The sequence below is a fragment of the Salvelinus fontinalis genome, chromosome 40 (genome assembly GCF_029448725.1).
Source record: "Salvelinus fontinalis isolate EN_2023a chromosome 40, ASM2944872v1, whole genome shotgun sequence".
Lineage (NCBI taxonomy): Eukaryota > Metazoa > Chordata > Actinopteri > Salmoniformes > Salmonidae > Salvelinus > Salvelinus fontinalis.
Genome location: NC_074704.1, coordinates 16,994,233 through 17,016,085, shown reverse-complemented (window position 1 = coordinate 17,016,085; position 21,853 = coordinate 16,994,233). Strand labels below are relative to the sequence as shown.

The 21,853-nt window shown below is 47.6% G+C and overlaps 1 protein-coding gene across 2 annotated transcripts in view; it reads left to right on the top strand.

Annotated features, from left to right (window-relative positions):
* LOC129839333 (bMERB domain-containing protein 1-like) overlaps positions 1–21,853 on the top strand; it is a 49,290-nt gene that overhangs the window by 12,924 nt on the left and 14,513 nt on the right. For both annotated transcript variants that reach the window (XM_055906677.1, XM_055906678.1), the window contains exon 2: positions 20–140. In XM_055906677.1, coding sequence (XP_055762652.1) covers positions 20–140 — 121 coding nt within the window. The remainder of the gene's footprint in view (positions 1–19; positions 141–21,853) is intronic.

Genomic DNA, 21,853 nt, shown 5'->3' with positions numbered 1-21,853 from the left:
TGTCCCTCTCTCTGATCAGAAGAGGACATCGTCTCCATGGCAGACTCCACCATCACCATAGATGACATCGAGGGAGAGCTGTTCAAGATTGACAGGATTCGAGATGTGCTGGTCAGAAGAGAGTCAGAACTCAGATACATGTGAGTATGTTGTGTCTGTTATCTCTAATCTGGATATCTCTAGTCTAGATATCTCTACTGTATTGTCATGTATTATTCTGAATAGCAGGGTGGTGTGCTTGTGCTTGTGTGTGTGTGTAACAATACAGTTCAAGTGTGGTGAATCCTGTTGAATCTAGTGGCGGTTCTCTGAAGCTTGGGATGCTACACGGGAGGGAGAGTGGAAAGAGAGGAAGGAATGAAGAAGGGGGAGAGAGAGGTAGGGCTGTTACGGTGACTTTGTCACCGCCACACCGGCAGTCACGAGTCATGAAGGCCATCATATTCCATGTGACCGGTTAGTCACGGTAATTAGGCTTCTCCAAGCTCTGATGCTGCTGATGGTCATTAGTAGCCTATCAACCTTCTAACTGTCTGGTACTCAGCACTCTATTGTCCCTTGAATCACTCTGACATCAACGCAAATGTAACCAAAAATCTAATCAAACACTTCATGAGAGCCCATGAGCTCATTTACCACAACATTTTTATAGGCTTTGCAATTGTACGAGAAAACAGAGTGATGGCCTCTACTAAAAAGAGGAGGTTCCCCTCAGCTTTCTATAGACTAGGCCTACTATATTTATTTCTCAACTTACCTAATATTAAGCACATTGTTTATCTTTACAACAGGAGTATAGGCTGCCTGTCTGGAAATGAACCACAGGAAAAGCATCCTCCATTTGCTCTTTAAGTACATAGACATGTATTTTTTTCCCACTGCACCTGTTTCGAGACAAGTGCATGATAATGGTCCATTCTTAATCAAAACAAATTTCATATATATATTATTTACTATATGTAAACACAAGATTAAATCAAGAATAGTCTGATGGGTGACAATATTAGCCTGCCACTTGTGAATTATATATTATCACTTGTGAATGATGCCCAGCATAAGAAACAGAATAGTCGCATGTGCGCACTCCCTCAAATCGTTTGGAGAAAATATGTGTTCAATTGTATTCTTCATTCAATAAAATAATATCAAATATAATGCCACGGGTTTCTAAGGAAATCTTGTCTGCTAAATGAACTAGTTTAGCCTACAGCCATTTGGCATAGCCACATCAGGACCTAACATAAGGACAACTCAGAGTATGCTATTCTCTTTTCTGAACTAGACTACATTATCTTCATATCATGCTTTTTTAGACCTGTCTAAAATAAATAATGGATTTATTGTGACGGTGTAGGCTATATTACATGTATTTATTTTACTTTTTAAAATATAGATGTTCCAAAGGTCTGCATCAGTGGCTTGTAGGTTATGTGTGGAAGCCAGGAGATGTGTTTATGTTAATTAACGGTTAATTACAGTGAGACCGACAGTTATTTGCTTGACAATCACTGGCTGATGAAATTTCGTGACCGCCACAGCCCTAGAGAGAGGGAAGTCTTTTCGCTGGAAGTGTGGGAGGAAGAAATAGCCAAGGAGGACACTGAAGAAGAAGAAGGAATAGGGAGGTTGCTGGGGGTCTGTGCAGGGACCTTTGTGTGTGGGTGGGAGGAAGATACAATTGTTTTTTTGGTATTTTATCTGGATTCCCATTAGCTGTTGCAAAAGCAGCAGCTACTCTTCCAGGGGTCCACACAAAACATGAAACATGACATAATACAGAACATTAATAGACAAGAATAGCTCAAGGACAAAACTACATAAATGTAAAATGGTACACATACGCCGGGAGGCGTTGCTTTATCTGTTTTTTGAAACCAGGTTTTCTGTTCATTTGAGCAATATGAGATGGAAGGGATTGGCTCTATATAATACTGTACGCTTTCATGAATTTGTTCTGGACTTGGGGACTGTGAAAATACCACTGGTGGCATGTCTGGTGGGGTAAGTGTCACGATCGTCTTGAGGATAATGAGTGGACCAAGGCGCAGCGTGTGAAAAATACATTCTCTTTTATTAGAGATGAGTGAAACACGAAACGAACACTTAAAACAAAACTAAACAAAACAACCGTGAAGCTACAAACGTAAGTGCAATACAAAAGCTACAAACGTTCTACATAGACTATTACCCACAAAACCCAATGCCTATGGCTGCCTTAAATATGGCTCTCAATCAGAGACAATGAACCACAGCTGCCTCTAATTGAGAACCAATCTAGGCAGCCATAGACATACACATACCTAGACAAGACACTGACCTATTCAACATGCAAACCCCTAGACAATCCAAAAACACATACATGCCCCATGTCACACCCTGACCTAACTAAAATAATAAAGAAAACAAAGAATACTAAGGCCAGGGCGTGACAGTAAGTGTGTGTGTCAGAGCTGTGTGTAAGTTTACTATGCAAACAATTAGGAATTTTCAACACATGAATGTTTCTTATAAAAAGAGGAAATTATGCAGTCAGTCTCTCCTCGTCTTTACAACCATTGAATCTACATGTTTTGACAATGACGGTTTGTTGTTGTTTCAACAGCCACGCCATTCATTACCATATTCAGAAGAGGTCTAGAGCGTAGGGAATGATTTGTACCAAATACAATGCTCTTAGTTTTAGAGATGTTCAGGACCAGTTTATTACTGGCCACCCATTCCAAAATTGACTGCAACTCCTTGTTAAGGGTTTTAGTAACTTCATTAGCTGTGGTTGCTGACACTAGAGGTTGCTAGTGGTTGCTGACACTAGAGGTTGGTAGTTGTTGCTGACACTAGAGGTTGCTAGTGGTTGCTGACACTTGATATTAGAGAGGATACTATTAAAGAAAATGGGTCTTCCAAATGGACAATGACCCCAAGCATACTTCCAAAGTTGTGGCAAATGGCTTAAGGACAACAAAGTCAAGGTATTGGAGTGGCCATCACAAAGCCCTGACCTCAATCCCATAGAAAATTTGTGGGCAGAACTGAAAAGGCGTGTGCGAGCAAGGAGGCCTACAAACCTGACTCAGTTACACCAGCTCTGTCAGGAGGAATGGGCCAAAATTCACCCAACTTATTGTGGGAAACTTGTGGAAGGCTACCCGAAACGTTTGACCCAAGTTAAACAATTTAAAGGCAATGCTACCAAATACTAATTGAGTGTATGTTTTCTTCTGACCCACTGGGAATGTGATAAAAGAAGTAAAAGCTGAAATAAATTATTCTCTCTACTATTATTCTGACATTTCACATTCTTAAAAAATAAAGTGGTGATCCTAACTGACCTAAAACAGGGATTTTTTACGAGGATTAAATGTCAGGAATGGTCAAAAACTGAGTTTAAATGTAGTTGGTTAAGGTGTATGTAAACATCCGACTTCAACTGTATGTCACTTAATCAGAGCTAAGTTCAAATACTACAGCGGCAAGAAAAAGTATGTGAACCCTTTGGAATTACCTGCATTTCTACATAAATTGGTCAAAACAATTATCTGATCTTCCTCTAAGTCACAACAATGGAGAAACAGTCTGCTTAAACTAATAACACACAAATGATTTATTGAGTACAGTACATCATTTAAACATTCACAGTGTAGGTTGAAAAAAGTATGTGAAGCCCTAGGAGTGGCCGTCCTGCAAAGATGACTGCAAGAGCACAGTACAGAATGCTCAATGAGGTTAAAAAGAATCCTTGAGTGTTAGCTAAAGACTTACAGAAATCACTGGAACATGCTAACATCTCTGTTGACAAGTCTACGATACGTAAAACACTAAATCCTCAGAGCCCTTGTGAGACCATATGCTGACACATGCACATTTGTGGCCTGCTGGAGGTCATTTTGCAGGGCTCTGGCAGTGCTACTCCTTGCACAAAGGCGGAGGTAGCGGTCCTGCTGCTGGGTTGTTGCCCTCCTACGGCCTCCTCCACGTCTCCTGATGTACTGGCCTGTCTCCTGGTAGCGCCTCCATGCTCTGGACACTACGCTGACAGACACAGCAAACCTTCTTGCCACAGCTCGCATTGATGTGCCATCCTGGATGAGCTGCACTACCTGAGCCACTTGTGTGGGTTGTAGACTCCGTCTCATGCTACCACTAGAGTGAGAGCACCGCCAGCATTCAAAAGTGACCAAAACATCAGCCAGGAAGCATAGGAACTGAGAAGTGGTCTGTGGTCACCACCTGCAGAATCACTCCTTTATTGGGGGTGTTTGCTAATTGCCTATAATTTCCACCTTTTGTCTATTCCATTTGCACAACAGCATGTGCAATTTATTGTCAATCAGTGTTGCTTCCTAAGTGGACAGTTTGATTTCACAGAAGTGTGATTGACTTGGAGTTACATTGTGTTGTTTAAGTGTCCCCTTAATTTTTTTGAGCAGTGTATATATATATATATATATAACAACACCTCCCCCATAAGCATTCCTGTCTCTTCTATAGATGTTATATCCTTATATTGCTACTGCTGGGGGGGGGGGGGGGTACGCGGGTAGGTTGGCGGAGCTAACTGGTCAGGCACCGTGTTATGCTGTGAAGCGCACAGTGTCTCCAGTTCGCGTTCACAGCCCGGTGCACTATATTCCAGCTCCCCGCATCGGCCAGGCTAGAGTGGGCATCCAGCCAGCGCTTTCCTTTGGTGTTTGTGGGTAGTTGTCTTTGTTAGTGGCCTGTATAGCCCTAGTAAGCTTCACGTTCGTTTTTGGTGTTTCTTGTTTTGTTGGCGACATTTATAATAAAGAAAAATGTACGCTCACCACGCTGCACCTTGGTCCGGTCATTTCCACGATGGCGGCGATCGTGACACATGAACCTTATTTCTAAGGCTACCTCTATTAATATGGGCTATTTTCAGCACTTTCCTGGGTAGCTTCTCAGAGATAGACATAATATGGAAAATAACAAACAAAGCAAGAGAACAAAAAAATAAAACATTCATCAGTCCATTAATCAGTTGGTGTGTGTAAGTGTGTGTGTGTGTGCTGCAGGGTTGAAGCTACGAACCCATAGCCTTGGCTCTCTCATCCCTTCCAGGCTTTTGGGTCAGGGTTAAACTCAACACAGGGGCACATATGTGTGTGTCTGTGTGTGCGTGAATGCATGCTCACAGTTATGTACACTGTTAGAAGAGACAAGGTGATCCAATAGAGAAGAATAGAAGGAGAGGAATCCGGGAATGTCTCTACACAGGCATGTTTATACTGCATTTTTACTGGTGCTACACCATCATCATAACCCAATTAACCTACCATCATCATAACCCAATTAACCCACCATCATCATAACCCAATAGAATGCACTATAGTGACATCGCCTTCCTTACTGTGACACAAAGACAGGGAATGAGCTGTGATTCATTTGATACACAGTAATCTAATCAGACTCGGCCTTAATGAGTATGACTGAGCATATAAAGTGTAAGTAGTTAGTATAATAATGCCTGTATGTTGCCAATTCAGGAACATGAGTAGCATCTTATATCCGTGATCAAATCAAGTTTATAGAAAACCCATTCAGCACACCACTCATAACAATAATAACAAAGAATAGAAGCAAAGTTGCTTCAACGATTTCATTATAATAGAATAGAAGGGAGTATAATCTGTTTAAATAGAATAGTGTGGTTCCTCTCAGGTCATACATCATCTGTATTCTACACCTTGCCCACCGCAGGTCCCTATTCATCCCGTCTGACAGGTAGAGAGGTAGATGAGGTAGAGAGGTGAGGCTCTCAGTTAGCTGACAGTGATGGATGTCTAGGCTCAGCAACCCAACTGTAATGCTGTGAAACTGGGTTGGCGGAGGGCTACAGTTGTCCTACAGACAGGGGGAACCATAAGAACAGTGCCCTGCCATTCTCTTTGTCTTAGATGAAGAATAGAGTAGCATGGGTTCAAACTATAAACTGCACAAGTCAAGATTCAGCTTCATCTAGGCAACCTGTAAACCGACAATGAACTGTTTACTGCATGTAATATAACAATACATAAAATATGCTGTTTAGCAGATGCTTTTATAAACCTTAGGACATTGTCCCTCTCAGCTGTAGTGAAAAACAACTTTCCCTATAATCTTCCCTATTGATAATGATACTAAACTGACCTTCTCCCTCAGTAGCTAGTGATGTTACTAGGACGGGAACTCGGAAATCTCTGACTTCAGACTTCAGTGGTTCAAGACAACTAGGGAACTTTGAAAAAACGAGATCCGACTTGGATCCAACTTTCCGACCTGAAGACCACAGGACGTCATGATTTGACCTCGTTTTTTTCAGCGTTCCCAGTTGTCTTGAAAGCACCATTACTCAGTAGCTAGTGCTGTCCGTTCTTAATGACGTCACTAGGCTGACCCCTCACTCAGTAGCTAGTGCTGTCCCTTCTTAATGATGTCACCTGGCTGACCCCTCGCTCAGTAACCATGTCCACAACATTCTAATTATACCGCTGCCACTGAGCCCTGAATTAACAATGATGTAGCTTACTAATGATGACACTGTAGCCGACCCCCTCACTCAGCAGTGATGTTCTGCTCTATCTACACTACAGTATGAATAATGTTCTGCTCTACAGTACGTCACTACACTGACCTATGAGTCATCACTTCCTCAGAATGGAAATGTGTCATGTGGCAGGAGACCAAAACTCACTATGGTCTGATGTCTCATCCTCCTAGTCATGGATGATGTACCCTGTCTGTCTGACACCCCTCTCCAGCCTCTAGAGCAGGGGTGGGCAATTCCAGTCCTTGAGGGCCTGATTGGTGTCACAGTTTGCCCCAGCCCCAGCTAACACCTGATTCCAATAATCACCTAATCATGATCTTCAGTTTAGAATGCAATTGGATTAATCAGCTGTGTTTGCTAGGGTTGTAGAAAAGGTGTGACACCAATCAGGCCCTCGAGGACTGGTGTTGCCCACCCCTGCTCTAGAGGAATGTTAGTATTTTGACCAGTGGTTGACAACGTGTGGCATGTAAGGAAATGACTATGTGTCTGCGTTTATATTCAGTCTGCTTCAGCCTTTACCCAGGCTGCTTTGAGTTAACCTCCCAGGATAGTGGTCAGAGGTCAGCCTGATGTATCCTCGGTGATTGGCACTTTGAGACCCGTGGTTTCCATGGTGATTGGCACGTTGAGATCCGTGTTTACCATGGTTTCTCACGTCTGGGATTTCCCCCAATCATGTGTGTTTCAGCGTTGGGATGACGTCATGATTGGCCTGTGAAGGAGGATCAGATCAGTGATGGGCAGATTGCACAGCGATCTGAAAACAAGGCTTCAGCATCAGCACCTCCATCGAATAATGGGACCTAATGACTGGAACATGGGGTATAAACTAGACTGGGACAGGCAGCAAGGCTCCTACATGTTACTGTTATGGATTTATGACCCTCTGTCAATGGATAAATTGGCTGCTGGTTGAGAGCACATATATACCTGCCTGGGCCCTTATTCACAAAGCGTCTCAGAGTGCTGATCTAGGATCAGGTCCCCTCTGTCCATGTAATGTTACTCATTATGAGCTAAAACACTAAACTGATCCTAGATCGGCACTCCTACTCTGAGACGCTTTGTGGATACGGGCCAGGGTCACTTTACTTCCTAGTGTGTTCCTACGTAGGTTCAGGATCGTAACTAACACAATTTTGATGTGTTCACAAGGAGAGAAATAATTGTCTGTGAGACATTTTTCTTGCAATCTACCTTCACAAGTTCTTCAGCCAACTCTTAAAATATTAGCTTCTTGTACATCTCTCTTTATTTAGACTTAGTATTTTCTTAAGAAGCAGTCTCTTGGCTGTATTGGTGAAGATCAAAGTAGGTCTCTGTAGTAATTCAAAATAAACTACACTTTTTTGGCTTGGGTGTCTCATGGCTTGGGTGTAAAAGCTGTTAAGAAGCCTTTTGGACCTAGACTTGGCGCTCCGGTAGCAGAGAGAACAGTCTATGACTAGGGTGGCTGGAGTCTTTGACAATTTTTAGGACCTTCTTCTGACACCGGCCTGGCATAGAGGTCCTGGATGGCAGGAAGCTTGGCCCCAGTGATGTACTGGGCCGTACGCACTACTCTCGGGGGCCGAGCAGTTGCCATACCAGGCAGTGATGCAACCAGTCAGAATGCTCTCGATGGTGCAGCTGTAGAACCTTTTGAGTCTCCTGAGGGGGAATAGGTTTTGTCGTGCCCTCTTCACGACTGTCTTAGTGTGTTTGGACCATGATAGTTTGTTGGTGATGTGGACACCAAGGAACTTGAAGCTCTCAACCTGCTCCACTACAGCCCCGTCGATGAGAATGGGCGTGTGCTCGATCCTCCTTTTCCTGTAGGCCACAATCATCTCCTTTGTCTTGATCACGTTGAGGGATAGATTGTTGTCTTGGCACCACATGGCCAGGTCTCTGACCTCCTCCCTATAGGCTGTCTCATTGTTGTTGGTGATCAGGCGTACCACTGTTGTGTCATCGGCAAACTTGATGATGGTGTTGGAGTCGTGGCTGGCCATGCAGTCATGAGTGAACAGGGAGTACAGGAGGGGACTAAGCACGCACCCCTGAGGGGCCCCTGTGTTGAGGATCAGCGTGGCGGATGTGTTGTTACCTACCCAAACTACCTGGGGCGGCCCCGTCAGGAAGTCCAGGATCCAGTTGCAGAGGGAGGTGTTTAGCCCCAGGGTCCTTAGCTTAGTGATGAGCTTTGAGGGAGCTATGGTGTTGAAAGCTGAGCTGTAGTCAATGAATAGCATCCTCACATAGGTATTCCTTTGTCCAGGTGTGAAAGGGCAGTGTGGAATGCAATAGAGATTGCATCATCTGTGGATCTGTTGGGGCGGTATGCAAATTGGAATGGGTCTAGTGTTTCTGGGATAATGGTGTTGATGTGAGCCATGACCAGCCTTTCAAAGCACTTCATGGCTACAGACGTGAGTGCTACGGGCCGGTAGTCATTTAGGCAGGTTACCGTAGTGTTCTTGGGCACATGGACTATGGTGGTCTGCTTGAAACTGGTTGGTATTGCAGACTCAGTCAGGGACAGGTTGAAAATGTCAGTGAAGACACTTGCCAGTTGGTCAGCGCATGCTCGGAGTACACGTCCTGGTAATTCGTCTGGCCCTGCGGCCTTGTGGATGTTAACCTGTTTAAAGGTCTTACTCACATTGGCTACGGAGAGCTTGATCACACAGTCGTCCGGAACAGCTGATGCTCTCATGCATGTTTCAGTGTTACTTGCCTCGAAGCGAGCATAGAAGTAATCTAGCTCGTCTGGTAGGCTCGTGTCACTGGGCATCTCGTAGCCCTGCCGCATCCGACAAGCGTCAGAGCCGGTGAGGTATGATTTAATCTTAGTCCTTTATTGACACTTTGCCTACTTGATGGTTCGTCGAAGGGCATAGCGGTATTTCTTATAAGCTTCCGTGGTTAGAGTCCCGCTCCTTGAAAGCGGCAGCTCTACCCTTTAGCTCAGTGCAGATATTGCCTGTAATCCATGGCTTCTGGTTGGGGTATGTACGTACGGTCACTGTGGGGACGATGTCATCGATGCACTTATTGATGAAGCCAGTGACTGATGTGGCATACTCCTCAATGCCATGGGAAAATTCCCAGAACATATTCCAGTCTGTGCTAGCAAAACAGTCCTGTAGCATACCATCTGCTTCATCTGACCACTTTCTTATTTACCGAGTCACTGGTGCTCCCTGCTTTAGTTTTTACGTGTAAGCAGGAATCAGGAGGATAGAATTATGGTCAGATTTTCCAAATGGAGGGCGAGGGAGATTTTTGTATGCGCCTCTGTGTGTGGAGTAAATGTGGTCAAGAGGTTTTTCCCTCTGGTTGCACATTTAACATGCTGGTAGAAATGAGGTCAAACGGATTTAAGTTTCCCTGCATTAAAGTCCCCTGGCCACTAGGAGCGCCGCCTCTGGATGAGCGTTTTCCTGTTTGCTTGTGGCCGAATACGGATCATTGAGTGTGGTCTTAGTGCCAGCATCGGTTTGTGGTGGTAAATAGACAGCTACGAAGAATATAGATGAAAACTCTCTTGGTAAGTAGGTGAGAAAAACCTTGAGACTTCCTTAGATTTCGTGCACCAGCTGTTGTTTACAAATATACTTAGAACCTCACCCCTTTTCTTACCAGAGGCCGATGTTCTATCCTGCCGAAAAAACGTAAAACCCGCCAGCTGTGTTATGCTGATGAATGAGGACCCAAAAGCGACGTAATAGAAACAGAGTCTTTATTCCAGTCTTAAACAAACAATGATTCTCAATCCTCTCGTCAGTAGAGAGGAACGACTGGAGACGCGACCACAGACTGCAGGTCGCTTCAGGAAGGCACAGGCCGTAGCTGACATAGACACCTGCTCACACGCAGCATCTGAAGAAGGCAAAAACACGACAGGGCGGAACAAGGACACGGAACAGCAAACATCAAACAAGAATCCGACAAGGACAGAAGCGGAAAACAGAGGGAGAAATAGGGACTCTAATCAGAGGGCAAAATAGGGGACAGGTGTGAAAGAGTAAATGAGGTAGTTAGGAGAATGAGAAACATCTGGGAGCAGGAACGGAACGATAGAGAGAGAGAGCGAGAGAGGGAGAGAGGGAGGGGGAGAGAGAGGGATAGAAAAAGGGAAAGAACCAAATAAGACCAGCAGAGGGAAGCACAGGGACAAGACATGATGATCAAAGACAAAACATGACAGTACCCCCCCACTCACCGAGCGCCTCCTGGCGCACTCGAGGAGGAACCCTGGCGGCAACGAAGGAAATCATCAATCAACGAACGGTCCAGCACGTCCCGAGATGGAACCCAACTCCTCTCCTCAGGACTGTAACCCTCCCAATCCACTAAGTACTGGTGACCACGTCCCCGAGAACGCATGTCCATGATCTTCCGTACCTTGTAAATAGGTGCGCCCTCGACAAGGACGGGGGGGGGGGGGGAAGACGAACGGGGGCGCGAAGAAAAGGCTTGACACAAGAGACATGGAAGACAGGGTGGACGCGACGAAGATGTCGCGGAAGAAGCAGTCGCACAGCGACAGGATTGACGACCTGAGAGACACGGAACGGACCAATGAACCGCGGAGTTAACTTGCGAGAAGCTGTCGTAAGGGGAAGGTTACGAGTGGAAAGCCACACTCTCTGACCGCGACAATACCTAGGACTCTTAATCCTACGTTTATTGGCGGCTCTCACAGTCTGCGCCCTGTAACGGCAAAGTGCAGACCTGACCCTCCTCCAGGTGCGCTCACAACGTTGGACAAAAGCCTGAGCGGAGGGAACGCTGGACTCGGCGAGCTGGGACGAGAACAGAGGAGGCTGGTAACCAAGACTACTCTGAAACGGAGATAGCCCGGTAGCAGACGAAGGAAGCGAGTTGTGAGCGTACTCAGCCCAGGGGAGCTGTTCTGCCCAAGACGCAGGGTTTCGAAACGAAAGGCTGCGTAATATGCGACCAATCGACTGATTGGCCCTTTCTGCTTGACCGTTAGACTGGGGATGAAACCCGGAAGAGAGACTGACGGAAGCACCAATCAATCGACAGAACTCCCTCCAAAACTGTGACGTGAATTGCGGGCCTCTGTCTGAAACGGCGTCTAACGGGAGGCCATGAATTCTGAACACATTCTCAATGATGATTTGCGCCGTCTCCTTAGCGGAAGGAAGCTTAGCGAGGGGAATGAAATGTGCCGCCTTAGAGAACCTATCGATAACCGTAAGAATCACAGTCTTCCCCGCAGACGAAGGCAGACCGGTAATAAAGTCTAAGGCGATGTGAGACCAAGGTCGAGAAGGAATGGGAAGCGGTCTGAGACGACCGGCAGGAGGAGAGTTACCTGACTTAGTCTGCGCGCAGTCCGAACAAGCAGCCACGAAACGGCGCGTGTCCCGCTCCTGAGTAGGCCACCAAAACCGCTGGCGAATAGAAGCAAGCGTACCCCGAACGCCGGGGTGGCCAGCTAACTTGGCAGAATGAGCCCACTGAAGAACAGCCAGACGAGTAGAGACAGGAACGAACAGAAGGTTACTAGGACAAGCGCGCGGCGACGCAGTGTGAGTGAGTGCTTGCTTTACCTGTCTCTCAATTCCCCAGACAGTCAACCCGACAACACGCCCTTCAGGGAGAATCCCCTCGGGGTCGGTAGAAGCCACAGGAGAACTAAAGAGACGGGATAAGGCATCAGGCTTGGTGTTCTTATTTACCGGGCGATAGGAAATCACGAACTCGAAACGAGCGAAAAACAACGCCCAACGAGCTTGACGTGTATTAAGTAGTTTGGCAGAACGGATGTACTCAAGGTTCTTATGGTCAGTCCAAACGACAAAAGGAACGGTCGCCCCCTCCAACCACTGTCGCCATTCGCCTATGGCTAAGCGGATGGCGAGCAGTTCGCGGTTACCCACATCATAGTTGCGTTCCGATGGCGACAGGCGATGAGAAAAGTAAGCGCAAGGATGAACCTTGTCGTCAGACTGGAAGCGCTGGGACAGAATGGCTCCCACGCCCACCTCTGAAGCGTCAACCTCGACAATGAATTGTTTAGTGACGTCAGGAGTGACAAGGATAGGGGCGGATGTAAAACGCTTCTTGAGGAGATCAAAAGCTCCCTGGGCGGAACCGGACCACTTAAAGCAAGTCTTGACAGAAGTCAGAGCTGTGAGAGGGGCAGCCACTTGACCGAAATTACGAATGAAACGCCGATAGAAATTAGCGAAACCGAGAAAGCGCTGTAACTCGACACGTGACTTAGGAACGGGCCAATCGCTGACAGCCTGGACCTTAGCGGGATCCATCTGAATGCCCTCAGCGGAAATAACAGAACCGAGAAATGTGACAGAGGAGACATGAAAGGCGCACTTCTCAGCCTTCACGTAGAGACAATTCTCTAAAAGGCGCTGGAGTACACGTCGAACGTGCTGAACATGAATCTCGAGTGACGGTGAAAAAATCAGGATATCGTCAAGGTAAACGAAAACAAAGATGTTCAGCATGTCTCTCAGTACATCATTAACTAATGCCTGAAAAACAGCTGGAGCATTAGCGAGACCGAACGGCAGAACCCGGTATTCAAAATGCCCTAACGGAGTGTTAAACGCCGTTTTCCACTCGTCCCCCTCTCTGATGCGTACGAGATGGTAAGCGTTACGAAGGTCCAACTTAGTAAAGAACCTGGCTCCCTGCAGAATCTCGAAGGCTGACGACATAAGGGGAAGCGGATAACGATTCTTAACCGTTATGTCATTCAGCCCTCGATAATCCACGCAGGGGCGCAGAGTACCGTCCTTCTTCTTAACAAAGAAAAACCCCGCTCCGGCGGGAGAGGAAGAAGGCACCACGGTACCGGCGTCGAGAGAAACAGACAGATAATCCTCGAGAGCCTTACGTTCGGGAGCCGACAGAGAGAATAGTCTACCCCGAGGGGGAGTGGTCCCCGGAAGGAGATCAATACAACAATCATACGACCGGTGAGGAGGAAGAGAGCTGGCTCTGGACCGACTGAAGACCGTGCGTAGATCATGATATTCCTCCGGCACTCCTGTCAAATCACCAGGTTCCTCCTGAGTAGAGGGGACAGAAGAAACAGGAGGGATAGCAGACATTAAACACTTCACATGACAAGAAACGTTCCAGGATAGGATAGAATTACTAGACCAATTAATAGAAGGATTATGACATACTAGCCAGGGATGACCCAAAACGACAGGTGTAAAAGGTGAACGAAAAATCAAAAAGGAAATGGTCTCACTGTGGTTACCAGATACTGTGAGGGTTAAAGGTAGTGTCTCACATCTGATACTGGGGAGAGGACTACCATCTAAGGCGAACATGGGCGTGGCCTTCCCTAACTGTCTGAGAGGAATGTCATGTTTCCGAGCCCATGCTTCGTCCATAAAACAACCCTCAGCCCCAGAGTCTATCAAGGCACTGCAGGAAGCAGCCGAACCGGTCCAGCGTAGATGGACCGACAAGGTAGTACAGGATCTTGATGGAGAGACCTGAGTAGTAGCGCTCACCAGCAGCCCTCCGCTTACTGATGAGCCCTGGCCCTTTACTGGACATGACATGACAAAATGTCCAGCAGAACCGCAATAGAGGCAAAGGCGGTTGGTGATTCTCCGTTCCCTCTCCTTAGTCGAGACGCGAATACCTCCCAGCTGCATGGGCTCAGACTCTGAGCCGATGGGAGGAGATGGTTGAGATGCGGAGAGGGGAAACACCGTTAACGCGAGCTCTCTTCCACGAGCTCGGTGACGAAGATCTACCCGTCGTTCTATGCGGATGGCGAGTGCAATCAAAGAGTCCACGCTGGAAGGAACCTCCCGGGAGAGAATCTCATCCTTAACCTCAGCGTGGAGTCCCTCCAGAAAACGAGCGAGCAACGCCGGCTCGTTCCAGTCACTGGATGCAGCAAGAGTGCGAAACTCTATAGAGTAATCCGTTATGGATCGATCACCTTGACATAGGGAAGCCAGGGCCCTGGAAGCCTCCTTCCCAAAAACTGAACGATCAAAAACCCGTAACATCTCCTCCTTAAAGTTCTGATAAACGTTAGAACACTCAGCCCTTGCCTCCCAGATAGCTGTGCCCCACTCCCGAGCCCGACCAGTAAGGAGTGATATGACGTAAGCGATCCGAGCTCTCTCTCCTGAGTATGTGTTGGGCTGGAGAGAGAACACAATATCACACTGGGTGAGAAAGGAGCGACACTCAGTGGGCTGCCCAGAGTAACATGGTGGGTTATTAACCCTAGGTTCCGGAGACTCGGAAGACCAGGAAGTAGCTGGTGGCACGAGACGAAGACTCTGAAACTGTCCTGAGAGATCGGAGACATGAGCGGCCAGGGTCTCAACGGCATGACGAGCAGCAGACAATTCCTGCTCGTGTCTGCCGAGCATTGCTCCCTGGATCTCGATGGCAGTGTTGCGAGAATCCGTAGTCGCTGGGTCCATTCTTGGTCGGATTCTTCTGTTATGCTGATGAATGAGGACCCAAAAGCGACGTAATAGAAACAGAGTCTTTATTCCAGTCTTAAACAAACAATGATTCTCAATCCTCTCGTCAGTAGAGAGGAACGACTGGAGACGCGACCACAGACTGCAGGTCGCTTCAGGAAGGCACAGGCCGTAGCTGACATAGACACCTGCTCACACGCAGCATCTGAAGAAGGCAAAAACACGACAGGGCGGAACAAGGACACGGAACAGCAAACATCAAACAAGAATCCGACAAGGACAGAAGCGGAAAACAGAGGGAGAAATAGGGACTCTAATCAGAGGGCAAAATAGGGGACAGGTGTGAAAGAGTAAATGAGGTAGTTAGGAGAATGAGAAACATCTGGGAGCAGGAACGGAACGATAGAGAGAGAGAGCGAGAGAGGGAGAGAGGGAGGGGGAGAGAGAGGGATAGAAAAAGGGAAAGAACCAAATAAGACCAGCAGAGGGAAGCACAGGGACAAGACATGATGATCAAAGACAAAACATGACAAGCTGTATGTTATTCATGTCGTCATAACAGCCACGACTCAGTGAAACATAAGATATTACAGTTTTTAATGTCCCGTTGGTAGGATCTTATTTTCCAATGATTGCACGTTGGCCAATAGAACGGATGGCAGTTGGGGGTTTACTCACTCACCTACAAATTCCCAGAAGGCAGACCGACCTCCGCCTCCTTTTTCTCTGTCTTTTCTTTTTTCTCTGTCTTTTCTTCACACAAATGACGGGTTTGGGCCTGTTCCCGAGAAACCAGTAAATCCTTTGCGTCGGACTCATTAAAGGAAAAAGCTTCTTCCAGTTCGAGGTGAGTAATCACTGTAAGTAATTTTCAGTCATAGGAGACAGTAGCAGCAACATTATGTACAAAATAAATAAATAAATAAGTTACAAACAACTTTTGAAAAAATATATGTATATATATTTCACCTTTATTTAACCAGGTTGTAACGGTTGTCCTCCTCCTCTTCATCCGAAGAGAAGGAGTAGTGATGGAACCAAGGCGCAGCGTTTTGAAATGACATAATATTTATAAAACAAGACGGGAAAAAACACGAAACGAAACCACTTACAATAATTAACAAAATAACAAAACGAAAACGTAGACAAACCTGGACGACGAACTTACATGAAACACGAAGAACGCACGAACAGGGAAAAATAGACTACACAAAAAGAACGATGTACAAACAAACCGAACAGTCCCGTATGGTGCGACAAACACTGACACAGGAGACAACCACCCACAACGAACACTGTGAAACAACCTACCTAAATATGACTCTCAATTAGAGGAAAACGCAAAACACCTGCCTCTAATTAAGAGCCATACCAGGCAACCCTTAATAAACCAACATAGAAACAGAAAACATAGAATGCCCACCCAAACTCACGTCCTGACCAACTAACACATACAACAAACTAACAGAAATAGGTCAGGAACGTGACATAACCCCCCCCTTAAGGTGCGAACTCCGGGCGCACCAGCACAAAGTTTAGGGGAGGGTCTGGGTGGGCATCTGACCACGGTGGTGGCTCAGGCTCAGGACGAGGTCCCCACCCCACCATAGTCAATCCCAGCTCGCTAATCCCCCTCAGAATGACCACCCCTCTATTCCACCCACCTAATATATGCAACACAAAATAAAGGGACAGCTCCGGGACAAGGTAGCTCAGGACATAGAGGTAGGTGAGAATAGAGAGGTAGATAGAGAGGTAGCTCAGGATAGAGAGGTAGCTCAGGATAGAGGGGCAACTCCGGACTGAAAGGCAGCTCCGGACAGAGAGACAGCTCTGGACTGAGGGGCAGTTCTGGATTAATGGCCGCTCTGGGCTGAGGGGCAGCTCATGACTGGCTGACGGCTCTAGACGCTCATGACTGGCTGACGGCTCTGGACGCTCATGGCTGGCTGACGGCTCTGGACGCTCATGGCTGGCTGACGGCTCTGGACGCTCATGGCTGGCTGACGGCTCTGGACGCTCATGGCTGGCTGACGGCTCTGGACGCTCATGGCTGGCTGGCGGCTCTGGCAGATCCTGTCTGGTTGGCGGCTCTGGCAGATCCTGTCTGGTTGGCGGCTCTGGCAGGTCCTGTCTGGTTGGCAGCTCTGGCAGATCCTGTCTGGTTGGCGGCACTGGCAGATCCTGTCTGGTTGGCGGCACTGGCAGATCCTGTCTGGTTGGCGGCTCTGGCAGATCCTGACTGACGAATGGCTCTAGCGGCTCCTGACTGACTAACGGCTCTGATGGCTCGGGACAGACGGGCGGCTCTAATGGCTCGGGACAGACGGATGGCTCAGACGGCGCTGGGGAGACGGATGGCTCAGACGGCGCTGGGGAGACGGATGGCTCAGACGGCGCTGGGGAGACGGATGGCTCAGACGGCGCTGGGGAGATGGATGGCTCAGACGGCGCTGGGGAGACGGATGGCTCAGACGGCGCTGGGGAGACGGATGCCTCAGACGGCGCTGGGGAGACGGATGGCTCAGACGGCGCTGGGGAGACGGATGGCTCAGACGGCGCTGGGGAGACGGATGGCTCAGACGGCGCTGGGTAGACGGATGGCTCAGATGGCGCTGAGGAGACGGATGGCTCAGATGGCGCTGCGGAGACGGATGGCTCAGACTGATCCTGTCTAGCGGAAGGCTCTAGCGGCTCCTGTCTGGCGGAAGGCTCTGTAGGCTCATGGCAGACGGGCGGCTTTGCAGGCTCATGGCAGACGGGCGGCTTTGAAGGCTCAATACAGACGAGCAGTTCATGCGGCGCTTGGCAGACGGACAGTTCAGGCGCCATTGGGCAGACGGCAGACTCTGGCCGGCTGAGACGCACTGTAGGCCTGGTGCTTGGTGCCGGAACTGGAGGCACCGGACTGGAGACACGCACTTCAAGCCTAGTGCGGGGAGCAGGGACAGGGCACACTGTACTCTCAAAGCGTACTATTTGCCTGGTGCGTGGTACCGGCACTGGTGGCACCGGGCTGAGTGCACGCACATCAGGACGAGTACGGGGAGAAGGAACAGTATGTACAGGGCTCTGGAGACGCACAGGTGGCTTAGTGCGCGGTGCCGGAACTGGAGGCACTGGGCTGGAGACACGCACCATAGGGAGAGTGCGTGGAGGAGAAACAGGGCTCTGGAAACGCACTGGAAGCCTGGTGCGTGGTGTAGGTACTGGTGGTACTGGGCTGGGGCGGGGAGGTAGTTCCGGAAATACCGGACCGTGCAAGCGTACTGGCTCCCTTGAGCAATGAGCCTGCCCAACCTTACCTGGTTGAATACTCCCCGTCGCCCGACCAGTGCGGGGAGGTGGAATAACCCGCACCGGGCTATGTAGGCGAACCGGGGACACCATGCGCAAGGCTGGTGCCATGTAAGCTGGCCCAAGGAGACGTACTGGTGGCCAGATATGTAGAGCCGGCTTCATGGCACCTGGCTCAATGCTCAATCTAGCCCTACCAGTGCGGGGAGGTGGAATAACCCGCACTGGGCTATGCACACGTACAGGAGACACCGTGCGCTCTACTGCGTAACACGGTGTCTGCCCGTACTCCTGCTCTCCACGGTTAGCCTGGGAAGTGGGCGCAGGTCTCCTACCTGCCCTTGGCCCACTACCTCTTAGCCCCCCCCCAAGAAATTTTTGGGTAGTACTCACGGGCTTTTCGGGCTTCCGTGCTAGACGCGTCCCCTCATAACGCCGGTTCCCTTCTCCGGTTGCCTCTGCTCTCCTCAGTGCCTCCAGCTGTTCCCATGGGAGGCGATCCCTTCCAGCCAGGATCTCCTCCCATGTGTAGCAACCTTTACCGTCCAAAACATCCTCCCATGTCCATTCCTCCTTCTTGCGCTGTCCCTTCCTCCCGTTACACCGCTGCTTGGTTCTGGTTATTTGGTGGGTGGTTCTGTAACGGTTGTCCTCCTCCTCTTCATCCGAAGAGGAGGAGTAGTGATGGAACCAAGGCGCAGCGTTTTGAAATGACATAATATTTATAAAACAAGACGGGAAAAAACACGAAACGAAACCACTTGCAATAATTAACAAAATAACAAAACGAAAACGTAGACAAACCTGGACGACGAACTTACATGAAACACGAAGAACGCACGAACAGGGAAAAATAGACTACACAAAAAGAACGATGTACAAACAAACCGAACAGTCCCGTATGGTGCGACAAACACTGACACAGGAGACAACCACCCACAACGAACACTGTGAAACAACCTACCTAAATATGACTCTCAATTAGAGGAAAACGCAAAACACCTGCCTCTAATTAAGAGCCATACCAGGCAACCCTTAAACCAACATAGAAACAGAAAACATAGAATGCCCACCCAAACTCACGTCCTGACCAACTAACACATACAACAAACTAACAGAAATAGGTCAGGAACGTGACACAGGTAGGCTAGTTGAGAACAAGTTCTCATTTGCAACTGCGACCTGGCCAAGATAAAGCAAAGCAGTTCGACACATACAACAACACAGAGTTACACATGGAATAAAAAAACATACAGTCAATAATACAGTAGAAAAAGTATATTTACAGTATGTGCAAATGAGGTAGGATAAGGGAGGTAAGGCAATAAATAGGCCATGGTGGCGAAGTAATTACAGTATAGCAATTAAACACTGGAATGGTAGATGTGCAGAAGATGAATGTGCAAGTAGAGATACTTGGGTGCAAAGGAGCAAGATAAATAAATAAATACAGGAGCAAGATAAATAAATAAATACAGTATGGGGATGAGGTAGTTGGATGGGATATTTACAGATGAGCTATGTACAGGTGCAGTGATCTGTGAGCTGCTCTGACAGCTGGTGCTTAAAGCTAATGAGGGAGATATCAGTCTCCAGCTTCAGTGATTTTTGCAGTTCGTTCCAGTCAATGTCTCTTATGGATGGCGGATATGATATCGTTTAGGACCTTGAGCATGGCTGAGGTGCACCCATGACCAGCTCTGAAACCAGATTGCATAGCGGAGAAGGTACGGTGGGAATCGAAATGGGCGGTAATCTGTTTGTTAACTTGGCTTTCGAAGACCTTAGAAAGACAGGGTAGGTTAGATATAGGTCTGTAGCAGTTTGGGTCTAGAGTGTCTCCCCCTTGGAAGAGGGGGTTGACCGCGGGCAGCTTTCCAATCTTTGGGAATCTCAGACGATACGAAAGAGAGGTTGAACAGGCTAGTAATAGGGGTTGCAACAATTTCGGCAGATAATTTTAGAAAGAGAGGGTTCAGATTGTCTAGCCCAGCTGATTTGTAGGGGTCCAGATTTTGCAGCTCTTTCAGAACATCAGCTATCTGGATTTGGATGAAGGAGAAATGGGGAAGGCTTTGGCGAGTTACTGTGGGGGGTGGATGGCTGTTGATCAGGGTAGGGGTAGCCAGGTGGAAAGCATGGCCAGCTGTAGAAAAATGCTTATTGAAATTCTCAATTATAGTGGATTTATCGGTGGTGACAGTGTTTCCTAGCCTCAGTGCAATGGGCAGCTGGGAGGAGGTGCTCTTATTCTCAATTGACTTTACAGTGTCCCAGAACTTTTTTGAGTTTGTGCAACAGGATGCAAATTTCTGCATGAAAAAACTAGCCTTAGCTTAGCTATAAATGATTAAAATAGCACAGTTGGTTAGGAGCACGTAAAATATCAGCCATCCTCTCCGGCATCATTCTACGGGTGTGCAGGTAAGTGCATGTGTAAACACTGATACCCTGCTAACAGCCAGTAAGAGAACTGAATATCTGATGGTTTCCTCTTTTCTGTCTTCCTCCCGGCAGCGGCACTACTTATTTTTTCTCTTCTGACGAGGACCTGGATGTTTGTCTAACATAGCCTTTTTTAAAGGACCTGTTAACGGTGGGTCACGACGTGTCAGAGTAAATGTATAATTATTTCATTCATTGCTGGAACTGATTTTGCCAAATGCAACTGCACTCTTTGTTCAGTGCGCTCTCTGCTTAGCAGCTGTGTCTCTGCTCAATTTGCCAGCTGCGCGAGTGGGAGGGAGATGCCTTGTGCTTTGCTGTTTACGAGATCTTTTTTCTGCAGTTTTATTGAAGATCACTCCGCGACCCACACGCTGCAGGGTTGTGGTTCAGCAGCAGATGATGCGCTGTCAGCCACTAACTTGCCATTCTCACTCGCTTGGTTTCATACAAACTTTGAGAAATAACGAGATGCGCCCACAATGTGTTTTATGCTGGGAAGTGCTTAGTAATGAGTAGCTCAAAACGAACAAATGAAAACGACACGTCCTGATCAAACATTCAAAGCATGACGGTAAACCCAGGTAGTTATTTCAGAACACCTACAAAGTGGTTATGAACAACATCAATTGCCCAAAGTTTAATTATTGCCTTAGCAAGTTTATCCGAACTTAAATGATCATCAAAGGGCATCGGTGCAGTCACTCCACGTTTGTTGAAGTCAGTTCAATTGACGCAACCTCCCGTTTGGCAGCAAAGGCTTCTCAAAGGATAAATAGGAACATAATTACAACAACTAAGGAGATGAAGGATCCGATTGAAGAAACAGTATTTCACTGAACAGACTTCTCTCGTGGATAAGAGGACTCTAACCTCTGTGTTTAGAATCACAATCTAATTCTGTGGTTAAAATATATCTGCAGAAACATCAGTCTCATTTGAGCTCTGGTTTGAGGGTCAGGAGAATGATGGGAATACGGTGCTAAGTGTAGGTGTACACGGGTGTGGGTGGGTTCATACTTCACCTTTCTTCAGGGTATTGAATACTACGAAGCTCAATTTACAATTTCTGACAGGGTATAACGTTACGGCTCCACTTTTTTTTGTCGGGGCA